This window comes from Mandrillus leucophaeus, unplaced genomic scaffold (assembly GCF_000951045.1).
Source record: "Mandrillus leucophaeus isolate KB7577 unplaced genomic scaffold, Mleu.le_1.0 Scaffold732, whole genome shotgun sequence".
NCBI lineage: Eukaryota > Metazoa > Chordata > Mammalia > Primates > Cercopithecidae > Mandrillus > Mandrillus leucophaeus.
In genome coordinates, this window is record NW_012107942.1 from 299687 (window position 1) to 314051 (window position 14365).

Genomic DNA, 14365 nt, shown 5'->3' on the forward strand with positions numbered 1-14365 from the left:
AGAGGAAATTAACCAAATTGCAACATTTTCTACATATTCTAACATGTGGGTAGAAACGTTAAGAGAAGGAAGAGAGAGGGGTTTCTCCTCTTATCCTCCCCAAACCCAACTTCCATTGTTTCGAGTGGAGAGAGAGCAAATAATAACAATAGCAGCTGGATGAGGAGTTCACCTAGCAGTGGCAGCAATAGCAAAAACAGCCAACTTTGTTAGACTTCCTAATAGTTCAGGAAAGGGGCACGTTTTCTCATTTCTTTTTCTTTCTTTTTTTTTTTTTTGAGACGGAGTCTTGCTCTGTCACCCAGGCTGGAGTGCAGTGGCGTGATCTCGACTCACTGAAACCTCCGCCTCCCAGGTTTAAGTGATTCTCTGGCCTCAGCCTCCTAAGTAGCTGGGACTACAGGCATGTGCCACCACACCCAGCTCATTTGTGTATTTTTAGTGGAGACAGGGTTTCACCAGGTTGGCCAGGCTGGTCTTGAACTCCTGACCTCAAGTGACCCATCCACCTCGGCCTCCTAAAGTGCTGGGATTACAAGTGTGAGCCACTGCACCCAGCCTTCTCGTTTCTTTTTAATAAATGAACACATTGTAAGGTCTAGTCCACCCAGTTATTTCAGGACTGAACTAGGACAGCAGTGCAAGCCTTTGGAATCTCAGACTCACCTGGCAGAGGGGGTGGCAGAATTAGTCATCCTTCCTGGAAGTCAGCAGGTGACGCCATTGTGTGGTTTACGGAACATCATCAGTCTGCCCGGTTGATTGGGGGTAGGTGGGGCAGGGGTAGCATAGAAAATGACCAACATCTCTACTTTTTTTTTTTTTTCTGAGATGCAGTCTCGCCCTGTTGCCCAGACTGGAGTGCAGTGGCACAATCTCGACTCACTGCAACCTCCTCCTCCTGGGTTCAAGCGATTCTACTGTCTCAACCTCTCAAGTAGCTGGGACTACAGGCACGTGCCACCATATCCAGCTAATTTTTTGTATTTTTAGTAGAGACAGCGTTTCACCGTGTTAGCCAGGATGGTTTTGATCTCCTGACCTTGTGATCCACCTGCCGCAGCCTCCCAAAGTGCTAGGATTACAGGTTGAGCCACCGCGCCCGGCCTACTCTGTATACATAGGTCATATACTAAGGGGGTCTCCAGAATTCCACAAAATAGCTGAATTTTTGAGATCTCAGGGACTGACTGTTGACATCTTGCTTTTCAGGAACGAAAAGCAAGGGATTCTGGGAAGGGAGAGTCCCGATGAATTTTATTTGGACTTGCCTTAGTAAAGGGGTGGAAAGACTGTTGGAGCCCTGAAGTTACCGCCAGTGAATCAGCCCTTTCCACTCTGACACCTGGCATTTGGTGACCTCAGGTCGAAGCACTAGAATGATGTGCAAAAGTCTAGAAGTTGAGTATCTGGAATAAAGGTGCAGGTGATCTATCCCCCCTTCCCCAGGGCTGGACAGAGCATTCCTAAGCTATTGCGTTTAACTCCAGCCTTCCCATTTTAAGAGGAGTAGAGACAAGCTGAGGTGTGATCAGATAAGATATGGCTAAGAGAAGAGACAGAAAACCATGAGAAAGGAGATCCTTGTATCTCGATGGGACACAATCAGAGAATCTGTCACGGGCCAGACTGCCTGGTGAGTGCTAGTGGTGGTTACAGGGAGGAGAGAGCGATGCGAAGTTGTCCAAGAAGCCTCCCGGAGGAGGTGGGATTGAATGGAGCCTGAAGTGACTGTCAGCGGTGGACAGGACAGCAGAAAGGGAGAGGGGTGCGTCTGACAATGAAAGGATGGGGTGCGTGGATGAGAAATGATAGAGTGGCCATCAGCAGGGTTGGGTTGGGGAGGATGACAAAGAAGTGCTTTCAGCCGGGGGAGAGGGCTATTTTAGGAGCCAACCCCTGGAGAGACATTGCTTGTAGGAGACAATTGGGGGTACGTAGGGCAGGGGTAGCACAGGAGGGACATTCCCATGCTTAAGTCAATGAAATGAGGAAACCATGAGTGCGTGGAACTACATCCCAAGGACAGCTTTACACCTGCATAAACAACCAGGATGAGTGCCACGGCCCCAAATATGACTCCTCTCTGGTATCTAAAAAGCACGATGTGCTGGGTTAGAACACTCTGACAGCTGCACTGAGGACCACTGGTCGCCGTCCAGGCCACAAGACCCCACCATGGGGGCCTCTGTCAATCACCACTCCTTCAGGGTTACTAGTGGCTGGTTTAGATTTGCCACTGCCAGGGCAGAAGACGAGGGCAAGGGCAGGGAGCCCACACACAGCTATAGACTTGACTCAGTCGCTGTCAATGGGAAAAACCTTAACAGTGGAGGGGTTCCTGTAAGTACATAGCAGTGCCTTCCTTTTGGCATGAACGCCACCTACGGTGTTCGGTGTGGTCCACAAGGCCCTGGGTTCTGGAGTCAGCCGCATTTGAGTTTGCTTTTTGGTTCTACCATTTCAGGGATAGCGTGACTGTTGGCAAGTTATTTGACCTCTCTGAGCCTCAGTCTCCCCATCTATAAAATGGAAATCATCATCATAGTAGCTAGCTCTCAGGGTAACAACATATGGAAAGCACGGGCCCGGTTCCTGACGTGTAAGTGATGAATAATTTCTTGCGGTTATTGTTGCTATTGTTTTTTGGTAGGAGCATCTGTTTGTCTCAAGTGTAACATCGTCAAGAAATAAACAGACCACCCGGGAGGCAGTTTATCCTCTGGTCAGCTTGGCAAAGGTCTGCACAACTCCGGAACCAGAAAAACCGGTTGGTCCCGAGAGGTTCATGCTGGGAAAGCAAAGGCGGACCCTCCTCAGAGTAGGAGGAGTGTGGGTGGAAAGGCTGGCATGCCACTCCCTCTCCTTCCTGTTCAGGCCAAGCCCATGCAGAGAGGGACAAAGGTCACCTTATCTGACTGCCTCTGGAACGACCAAGTCTACTGGCTCCGTGGTGTGACCCTGGGCCTCCGCTCCAATCTCCCCCAGCATGAGACTGGCTGGGAGCTGACGGAGAGCGGTGTGCTGGCTATTGTCCCTGCAGACGCGTCAGGGGTGTGATGACAAGGACCTGCTTTGGGAAGCCCTGACATCATCCTCTGGCTATGCTCGCAGGGCTGGCTCTGGGCACCGGCCCCTTGGGGATCTTGGGCCGGTGACTCGGAGCCTTCCCTCTCCCTCTTGGAAGTGATCAGATGAATGAGTCAGTTGTACTTTCTTTGCATAAACATTTAAAATGCCAAGATTAAAGCAAGATAATTGGAGTCCTAGTTACCTTTCTGTGAGGACCCACACTGCAGGCAGGAAATCATGAAGTGAAATGTGAAAATGTACCTCCTTCCTTATCAACCTGTGAGCTGGTTCACTCCACTGCAACAGAGCTCTTTTAACTCATGGACAGACTACCTCCTAACATCCCAGAAGAGACTGAAGCAAAATTTGCTTCCCCAGGGAGAAAGTCGTACACAGAAAAGTAGCTATTGTTTCAGTGTTAGCTGTTGCCTAAAGATATTTGTATAGATTTAGCATGTCATAGTCTACAGACTGATTGGACTATCTAACCAAAGTCAGAACTCACCGCTCTTGAAGGGGAGTGGATGCCTTTATTATGGAAATGGCAGAATAGGTAGATGTTTGAATGAATAATTTTTTTTTACTCAGATCCCTGGCACTTTAGAAATTAGCCTTATGTACTTTTTTTTTTTTTTGAGATGGAGTTTCGCTTTTGTCGCCCAAACTGGAGTGCAATGGTGCGATCTTGGCTCACCGCACCCTCCACCTCCCAGGTTTAAACGATTCTCCTGCCTCAGCCTCTCAAGTAGCTAGGATGACAGATGCCTGTCACCACGCCCAGCTAATTTTGTATTTTTAGTAGAGACGGGGTTTCTCCATGTTGGTCAGGTTGGTCTCGAACTCCTGACCCCAGGTGATCACCCCCACCCCCGGCCCTCAGCCTCCCAAAGTGCTGGGATTGCAAGCATGAGCCACCACACCTGGCCTTTTTTTTTCTTTTTTTGAGAGATAGGGTCTCACTCTGTCACCCAGGCTGGAGTGCAGTGGTTTGATCATAGCTTACTGCAGCCTCAAATTCCTGGGTTCAAGTGATCCTCCTGCCTCAGCCTCCCAAGTAACTAGGACTACAGGCATGCACCATCACGCCTGGCTAATTTTAAAAGTTTTTGTAAAGATGAAGTCTCACTATGCCGCCCAGGATGATCTTCGTGTCTTTTGATACACCTGATCCTAGGGCCACACAGGTCAGGAAAAGCAGTTAACCTGTGTAAATACTCGTCCTGCATTTCTCTTGAGATGAATCCTCTAGGGACAAAAAATAGCATCAGGCAAGGCGGGCGGATCACGAGGTCAGGAGTTCAAGACCAGCCTGGCCAACATGGTGAAACCCCATCTCTACTAAAAATACAAAAATTAGCTAGGTATGGTGCTGCGTGCCTGTAATCCCAGCTACTTGGAAGGCTGAGGCAGGAGAATTGTTTGAACCCGGGAGGTGGAGGTTGCAGTGAGCCAAGACCGCGCCATTGCACTCCAGCCTGGGCGACAACAGAGAAACTCCATCTCAAAAAAAAAAAAAAAAAAAAAAGAGAAAAAAAAAAAAAAAAAAAAAGTGCTTTATCCTGTCTCCCTTTTCTCTTTTATAGGATCCTCCTCAGCCCCTCCCAGAGCCTCAAGCTGCCCTCAGATTTCTAGAGGCATCTCCTCAACTTTAGCTCCCCCTTGGGCATGCCCTGCCCACCTCTCAATGATGCCTGAGATGACATCCAGGGAGGCAAAGCCGTTACTTCACTGGGCGGCAGAGGCGGACTCCAGGCACTGCTTTTCCCTCTCTGCGCTCACCCTTTCCTCTCCCACACTCCCTTCCCGCCACTCCCACACGCCCCAGCGCTCCCAGCTCCCCGATTCTCTTGCCCTCCTCTTTCCCAGGACCATCCTCAGCAAAGTGTTTGTCATGTATGCCTTAGTGTGTTTCTTTACTCCAAGGGTCGTTTGCTCTTTGGAAATTATTTCTCATGATGGAGTGATAGATTTTGTTCAGGAGAAAGCTATGCCAAAGCAAAATTTCCTTTTTTATGCCAAAGCAAACAGCCCTACCATCTCACTCAGGGCTACGGTTATTATCTAGCTGCCTTCAAAACGAATGATCAGAGAGGGTGCAGACTTCCGGCTTCTCTGAAGAATGACTAGATTCTTAGTGAATAGGAAGGTTTTGTTATGAAGGCTAAGCGCGGGGCACACTGGTGAGCAGTGACTAGTGTTGGATCTTTTATAAATGTAAGTGATAGAAATGGGTAGCTTCTGGACCAGCCCTGGAGGATCAGAATTATTTCTTTCTACATGTAAGGGTCACGGTGATAAAAAGAACAAATTTAGCTTTGACAATGGGTCTATATATTCTAAATCACGGGTTCTTTTTTTAAAAAAGCCTGGCTGGGCACGGTGGCTCACACCTGTAATCCCAGCACTGGGAGGCTGAGGTGGGGAGTTCGAGACAAGCCTGACCCACGTGGAGAAACCCTGTCTCTACTAAAATTACAAAACTAGCTGGGCGTGGTGGTGGATGCCTGTAATCCCAGCTACGTGGGAGGCTGAGGCAGGAGAATCACTGGACCCTGGGAGGCGGAGGTTGCCGTGAGCTGAGATCACGCCATTGCACTCCAGCCTGGGCAACAAGAGCGAAACTCTGTCTCGAAAACAACAACAACAACAAAAAAACCTGACTCAGGTGAAGACTGGCCCAGTCCCATGAAAAGGTGAGAACACTTTAGGAGGAGATGCTTGTCTTTTGGAGCTGAAAACCTGGGCCCTTCTACTGTTGGGAAGGCTGGGAAGGTCAGCCCGGGTTCTGTTTTACTCAAGCTAGGAGTCAGACGTCTGGACAATATATGACTTTCGCGGGAGCTAAGGGATGTTCACATTAAGTGAAGAAAGTGAAAAAAATGCTCTAATGACCAGCGAGAGAATTAACAAGCTAGAAGTAAGCCTTTAGGGGTCTCAACACAGAGGGATATTTCAGTAATAATGACCACTCATAAACTGAGCAAGGCCATGCTAAACTCCAGGATATAATATCTGTTCTCATGAATCATTGCTTCCATGTAACATAGTGCTTTTCGTATGCAGTGTTCTGGCCTGATCAGCGGCTTTCTACAAGGTAGAAATAGGCCATGAGGTGCACGCTCTCAGATATGGCCCCACGGAGGACCAAGTTCCCTATTCCCCCACAGAATGTCATTTTAGGGTGATGAGCCTGTTTTTTTTCCCTCCACCTGGAAACTGTAAGACTCTATGAATTCAGAAAGTCAGCCTGCAGGCTGGGAGTGGGATCAGAAACTGGTACTCAAGAGGAGAGGGGAACAGACATGGTGCTTTCATCCTGCTGACTGCAAGAGAGATGATGTCTGGGAGTAAGAGGGAAAATCCCAGGGTAGGGACAGTCTTCTGTCAATAATGTCCTTCCCTGTGTTGGGAAAGGTTCTAGATTCTAGAGTTTCTATTGCAGGGTTGGAGACTTGTTGGTCCTTAATGAAGTTTGGAGGGAGGGAGACAATGATGGAACGATCCTCTCAGAGCTTGGCAGAAACTCAGAAACACAGCTGCAGAGAGAGCCGGAAAATGTAAACACATCTGGAAAGGCACGTGGACAGGGGAGGGAAAATACACAGAGGCTGGAAGAATGATACACAGTGCAACCACAACCAAGGGAGAAGATACGATCACAAGACGTGACACGCAGAAGAGAGAGCTGGGTCACCTTTGCCATTGGAAGGACTATAGCTGTCGCTATAGCTGTCTTTAAGTCCGCTCTCTCTAGTTGTCTTTAAGCAACTCCCTCTGTCTTTATGATATTCCTGTTCACCTTGCCCATAAAAACTCTTAGGCACATTCAAAGGGTGACTGCTAAAGAGGCTGATGCGTAGATGAGCAACAGGTGTTCAATTGCCCATTACGGCTGTCCACTTTTGGATTTTTCTTGGATTAAGTCACCCTGTATCCTCTGCCTCTTTCTCTAGCCATTCCTTCTGTTTATTAGACACAGATTCCCTGCTTCTATCTTAAATACTACTGCATGGGAGCCTCATTGTAGCCCTCTTCTCTTTTTATACATCCTCATTTCCCGCAACTACCTTCCTCCACTGGGCGCTCATGATTCTTCAGAGAAACTTAGAACAATTGGGAGCCAATACTGTCTACTTCTTGAGGCCAATAACTTTAAAATTCAGGAGGGGAGTGAGACTTTTTAGTAATAGGTAAGTTGTACAAATTAAGGAGAAAATTTGAGTGCACAAATAATTATGGACAACATTGAAAAAAACTCAAAGAACTACTCTTGAAAAAGGTACTGGTTTCTTAATTTCCTTGGTTTCCTACGATTTTAGTAAGCAATGTTTTAAAGCAACCACTCATTGTGATCATATTTAAATGCTTCCAGAACATGAAAAAATATGAAAAGGTAATTATAAACTATTTTGTGAAGTATGTGTAGGTTTGAATTTAAATCTGAAAAATATAAAACAACAACATAGATCAGCATCATTTATGAATATTGTGGCAGACAGGACTAGCTACTTATCAAAAGCTAGGATCCCTCTTCCGTAATATAAAGGCACTGCCGGAAATGGCTGTTCAGCCAGAGAATACCTTTCTCAGCCATATGTACTGTTCTCACAATTGAATGTGAGTGTAGGTGATGTGGTCATTTCCAGGTTGAGATTTTTTTAACAAGTGGATGAACCTTCTCATCTTTTCTTCCCCCTTTGCTGGATACATTCAGAGAATGACAAAGCTCCAGGGCAGAGATTGGCAAACTAAGGCCTGTGTGCCTGCTGCCTGTTTTTGTAAATAAAATTTTATTGGAACATAGCCATGCCTATTTGTTTACTTACTGCCCATGGCAACCTTCCTGCTACAACATCAGAGTTGAGTAGTGACAGGGACAGTCTCAAGTATTTATTATCTGCTCCCTTGAGAAAAAGTGCCACCCTCGCTGTAGGGAATGGTGGCACAACAAGACTGAAGGAGGCTTTTCATGGAGGAAAAGCCTCTTTGAACTCTTTCCAAGCAAGAAATACATCTTTCTTGTTAAACTGTTGAAGTTTTGTGGTTTGCTCCCCAGCCAGCATTATCCCAACTAATAACGAAATAGACGCAAAATCCCAAATAAGATACTAGCAATTTCTAAAACCAAATTTATGAGAGATTGTTTTCCCCTAGAAATTCAAGGAAGATTAGGAAAGGTAGCAATACTACATTAGTTGGTCAAAGAAGAAAAGCCACGTCATCATCTTTTGAAATGCTTTGAAAGCATTTAAAAAAACTCAACATCTGTCTTGCAAGCTACTCTTATTGCGACAGGAATAGAGAAATACTTCCTTAGAATGTCTATCTTATACCAAAGGTTACATCATATACAGATGTGAGTGACTAGAAAAACCCCCATTTAAGAGAGAAACAAAACAAAAATGTATGTAATCATCCATGTAACACATTATAACATAATATAAAACATAAGGCAGCACTAATATAATATAATAAATATAATATAATATTACTTTTGAGACACTGGCCAGGTACCAATAATAATAGTATTCTGCTATGTAATATATAATTTAACAATAACTATTAAATTATATATTACCACATTATTGATTGTATAATATAAACATGTGCTTTATGTAATTCATATAGTTTTATATATAAGATAAACATCTATATGATATAGATATTTTATATAAGATATATATTTTTTGGTTTGTATAATATAGTATATTATACTTTATAATATATAATTTGTATAAAATGTATATAATGTATAAATAATATATTCATAAATAAAATACATAAACATTATATGTAATTTATTTCATTAATGTACTACATAGACTTTTAGAAACTATATTAATTCTATAATATGCTAATCATGTTGTTGTGAAAAAGTACCAGCCAGTGTACCAAGGCAGAAAATAAAAATGAAGCAGAAAACAAATTTCCATTCCCTTAGACCTGGACAACTTAAGATAAACTGAGAAACTATTGGAACTATTAAGATCTTTGACACTGCCCAGTTATAAAATAAATGTGTGAAATTAATAGGTTTCCCATATATGAGCAATAATCAACATGACTTTACTTAAAAACAACAAACTTTGCAAAGGGAAATAAAAAAAGACATGAATAAGTGGAGATAGATACTGTGGAAGAATTTATAAAATTATGTATTTTAAACATATGAATTCACTATAAACTAACACATAAATTCAGTGCAATCCTAAACAAAATTACAATAGAATTGAAGATGACACAAAAAATTGATTCTAATTTTCACTTAAAATATACTTGCAAGAGTAGCCATGAAACATTAGAAAAATCAGACAATTGTAAAGAAACTTGCGAAGACAGATATTAACACAAAATGCAAAACAGATCATAAAATTGTGATAAACAAAAAAAATTAGACCTCTCTCGTAAACCAACTACTTAAATAATTTCAGACACACTAAGGATTTAAATGTAAAAATAAAAGTATATAGATATTATAAGGCAATCTAAGTGCATAAACTCTATATTTTTGACTTAGGAAATACTTTCAATAAACACGAATTCAGAAAATATAATGAAAAAGATGAGGGGATTTGACTATACATTAATTAGGAACTGCTATAGGTAAAATTAACTATATAAAAAAAATCAAAAGTGAAGGACAAACTGGTAAAAGGATGCGAAATACCTGTGACAGATGGAGGATTAGCATTTTTTTCCCTATATAAATAGCATACACAAAGCAGTAAAGCGAGAACATGCTCAGCACGGAAGAAGATAAAAAGCCAACTATTGCCAATGATACATAATCACAAGGAAAAATATAATCTACTAGAAACCTAAGAATGCAAATTAAAAGGAAACCTTTTGCCTATCGTGTGAAAATAAGTCACAAATGTACGTGCACCCAACAAAAGAAAAATAAATAAATACATGTACAAGCACAGAGCAGAATGCTTTAAGAAACAATAAGAGATGCCCGATGGAGATTTTTACCTGCCCGATGAGCTTATCAGAGTAAAGATGGTGGCAGTGCACTCCTGAATACTCAAGGCCAAGTCCAAAGGCCCCAGATATTTAGTGGGGAGGGAGAGAGTAGAGGAGAGAGAAAATCACAGTGGGATATGTAAGTGGGTACTGACAGACGAGTACATTGCCTCGCCTGGAGTTGATATTTTCATATTTACCAGTTCCAAGGGCAAAATTCATGTGGCCTCTGAATCGCTGGGCGAGAGCAAGATTTTAGAATGTGAATAAACTGGACGACAAGTTTTATAATAAACTTAGTTTTGGATAAAATGCGCTTATACATACTTTTTGACAATGTGTCAAAACATTTCAATGTACTCTGCTTATTAACATCTACCAATAGTTTTCAGAGCGGATTGCGGGCATAGCTGGAGAAAGTTAAGTGTGTCTGTAGGAGAATTAAGCTCCCTTTCTCCCTGTTACCATAGTTTTCCTGGTTTCCAGCCCAAAGCCTCTATGAGTGAATTCAGTACCGGCAGGATGTTTGGGTTCACCTAGTATCAGTTGTTCAAAAAGTCTACAAAATGATTTTATACAGTTTATAACAGAATCAATATTTGTGTCTCCTTTTTGAGTATTTGTCCTTTGACTTCGTGGAGCAAGTGAGAGCTGTCAGAGTTTTTACATGCATTGTTTACCATGAACTTCACTCCCAGGAGCCTGTGAGCTGGGTAGGGTGGGTACTGTCACCTCCATCTCGAGGTGAAGTGACGGGGGCAACTGGGCCTGAGGTCCGGGTTTTCTAGTCTGGGGCCAGTGCTCTTTCTGCTGATGTAGTCTACCTCTCTTTAAACAAGGAAGGCTAAAGAGGACCGTGATTGTGACTCCTAAGTAAAGGACGTCTTATAGGGGAGATGTATTGAGGATTATACCTGGTCAGGTTCTCAACTTGCCTGACTAGAGCAAAATTATCCTGTGTTGACTTGGCCTTGGGGAGTACAAGAATGGGAGTTGCAACCGATGCCCAGGATCCCTGGTTATGGAGAATTAACTGGACTAACAACCCATGGTATGGCTCTTGTCAGGTGAGAGGCCCTCATCCCCAAAGGTCCTCGTATGTCAGAGCTCCAGGCTGCCCTCAGAGCTCAAGAGCACCAAGGACAGACATGCCATGTGTTCTAACTACCTTTTATGGCCTCTTTCACAGCAGAATCCACAGGAAGAATGTTTTTTTCCACCAGCTCCAGTGGCCCTGGTCGTAGAGCAATTTTTTCATTGAGATCATCGGCGAGTCGGGCTCTTTTCAGCTTCATCTGAGCAGTTGGAATGGACCTCTCTGCAGTGGAAGCTAAAGGGTTGAAATGAAAAGGATCAGTTCTAGAATTTGATGTCTCTCTCTCTCTCTCTCTCTCCGTCTCTTTTGGTTTTTGGCTTGTGGTCACAAAAGATTGTGTCACATTGTGCTCTACCATCCTAATAATTTTTTGATGCAATCATCATCACTTTACAGGGATTATCACCAAAGCCTAGACACTTCCAAATAAAGGCAAATCGAGAGGCACATGGAAAAGTTAGAGACGCTTGCTTTGCGAGGATTTGTGAAAAAAATGTGCAATTAGGAGATTTTGTAACCAAGCAGTCTGCAGACTCTGTATTGCTTGCCTGACCCTAAGCTATGGCACTTGGATACACATTTCGTCTGCATAGTGACCGGCATAGGCTAGGCCTGCAGTAAATGTTATCTGTTGTTATTATTAGTAATACTAGTATGACTTTTAAAGGATTTTGGACTAGTCAAGGCTGTGACCGACTGAGTCAAACGTCCAGGTCAGTTGCGAAAGAAAAAAAATTCCATTGAAACAGTTATCTAATTAAACAGAGGGATTTTTAAAAGTTGAATTCATCCACAGGCAGTTTCTCATCATTTGGAGGGTGTGAAAGGTCACGTACAGAGCCTTAAATCCACTTCGATACAGCTGACACCACACTTCCTTTTTAGGTTGGGCCCTGACTTATTTCTGTGGAAGAACTCAGAGGAGAATCCAGCTTTGTTCTCATGGAGAACTGTAAGTTAAGGTTCTATAAGAGTTTGCAACTTCACTCTCAACTTCATAAATCTAGAAAGTGAGATATTTACAGACAAGTCCCTTAGCCCCATTATTTTATTAGTAACCACCTGCTAACCCCAGACCCTGTGTCTGGCACTGATCTAGAACTCTCCATACAGAAGAGGTCTAGGGATGTCTCATCGGTTGCCACAGGCTTGGCTGTGGAAGCTGCCCCTTCAAAGCATTTCACATTCAATGGAGGGAATGTGGATACTCCAAACCAAAGAATGGTCATACCAAAGCACACGTCCTCTCCAAAGCACCCCTTACAGTTCCTTGCAAGGGCAGCTTGCTGGCTGTCTGCCTCAGCCATCTTTCTGACTCATCCTGTGTACCAACTCAGGACTGATGTTCAGAAAGCCCTCCTTTCTTCTGGTGCCTCCGTACAAGATGCTTCCTACCATCCACGTCTCTCAATCCAGTTTTCCAAGACTGCTACAAATTTAATCTACCTCCTGTCATGACCTGTGGCTCTCCAGCCCAAATCTACCATTCCAGAGAGCCCGGTCCTTCTCTTTCTGTCTTCTATGTCTTGCATTCACCTTTGCACCCTGGCTTATTTCCTTTCCCCACCTTGAACTTCTTCCCCACTCCCCACTACCAACATCGTACTTTTGGGTCCCAGCATAAGGCTTTCCTAACTCTTCCTGTTCTTACAGATTCCTTTCGCTTTGACTGCCTCTAGCAGTTACAAGCACAAACCCTTCACCTTGTTGCTTCTGAAACTGGACAACAAACTCCTGGGCAGCAGGAGTCATTTTGTATCTAGCAGATCTTTTATGTTCCAAGAAGCTAATTCCCAATTTCTGTTGACAAAAGAGGACCCCATGGGAGGCACCAGAGACGTGCAATTGAACTGGGGGTTGGTGCAGTTCACACCCTGATATTTTAATTCAAGACCGTATTGATGGAAGAAATAACATTTCGTATGTTTTTTTATTATAACATTACTGTGTACTCGTCATAAATGTGAAAAATGCTAAAAAAGTGTGCAAAAAAATGAAGGTTTCAGGAAAATCCCCACTTAGTGTCACCTACTTTTTTTTTGTTTGTTTGAGACAGAGTCTCACTCTGTCGCCCAGGCTGCAGTGCAGTGGCCGGATCTCAGCTCACTGCCAGCTTCGCCTCCCAGGTTCATGCCATTCTCCTGCCTCAGCCTCCTGAGTAACCGGGACTACAAGTGCCCGCCACCGCGCCCAGCTAATTGTTTGTATTTTTAGTAGAGATGGGGTTTCACCATGTTAGCCAGGATGGTCTCGATCTCCTGACCTCACGATCCACCCGCCCTGGCCTCCCAAAGTGCTGGGATTACAGGCGTGAGCCACCGCACCCGGCTTGAAAAGTCTGTATGTCATTTAAAATGACATCGCTTGGATTTTTGGGCAGCTGTGATTTTTGTGCTGACACAGCCGCTGCCTCTAGGCTTGTAGACACCACTGCAAAGGAGGTAAGAATTCTGTCACCTCCCTTTGAGGGCCTTTTCTCCCTGTTTTCCAGACACCTGGCATCCTTTGGCTGCCTCATGCAGATCAGAGCCTTCCATCCCACATAGCCTTCCCTTCAGCGTTGGTCTCTTTCTCTTCCCTACCCTGAAAACAGTTCTCCGTCTTAAAATATCCCACCTACTTTAAGGTTGAAAAAGGGTCAGTCTTGGAAAGCCAGAAAAAAATAACCAATGATGCCAATCAAAGAACCAAGGTTCACAATTTCCAGGATATTTCAGAGCCTTTTGTGTGCTTTAAAGCTAGTGTTCAGTCTTGGAAGGAAATCCACATTCTAGAGAAATAGCGTTCAGGCTTTGTGCAGGCTGTTCCCTCAGACTGCGACACCCTTCCATCTTTTTCTACCTGGCTCAGTCCTCACATTCCAGCCCACTTCCTCACTCCTCCCCTGTCCATTCGGACTCCGATGGCTCTTTTCTCTGATCCTCTTCCATACACCCACCACACCAGGCATTTCCTTTCTTTCCGTGCTGGATTGTAAATGTGATTCTCATGTCCTCTGTTATACTGTGAGACCATCTGAGGGCACAAACCTGTGGCTTATTCATCGTTGAACCCACTGGCCTGGCAGAGCAGCCAACTCCTAGCAGACACCCAATACAGTGTGTGTTCAAGGAACAAATATCTCGTAGGTAACTGTCAAATTAGGGGTTGCGCCTCTTTTAGGGTGGGTACCAATGGTCTCGGGGATTCTGTCTCAGTTAAGGCAACTTACCAGGCAGGAGTAGAAGCCTC

At 44.0% G+C, this 14365-nt stretch overlaps 1 protein-coding gene across 2 annotated transcripts in view; it reads right to left on the reverse strand.

The window, feature by feature from the left end:
- Positions 1-14365, reverse strand: part of MYOCD (myocardin) — a 106308-nt gene that overhangs the window by 33671 nt on the left and 58272 nt on the right. For both annotated transcript variants that reach the window (XM_011965672.1, XM_011965671.1), the window contains exon 5: positions 11207-11368. In XM_011965672.1, the coding sequence (XP_011821062.1) occupies positions 11207-11368 (162 nt within the window). The remainder of the gene's footprint in view (positions 1-11206; positions 11369-14365) is intronic.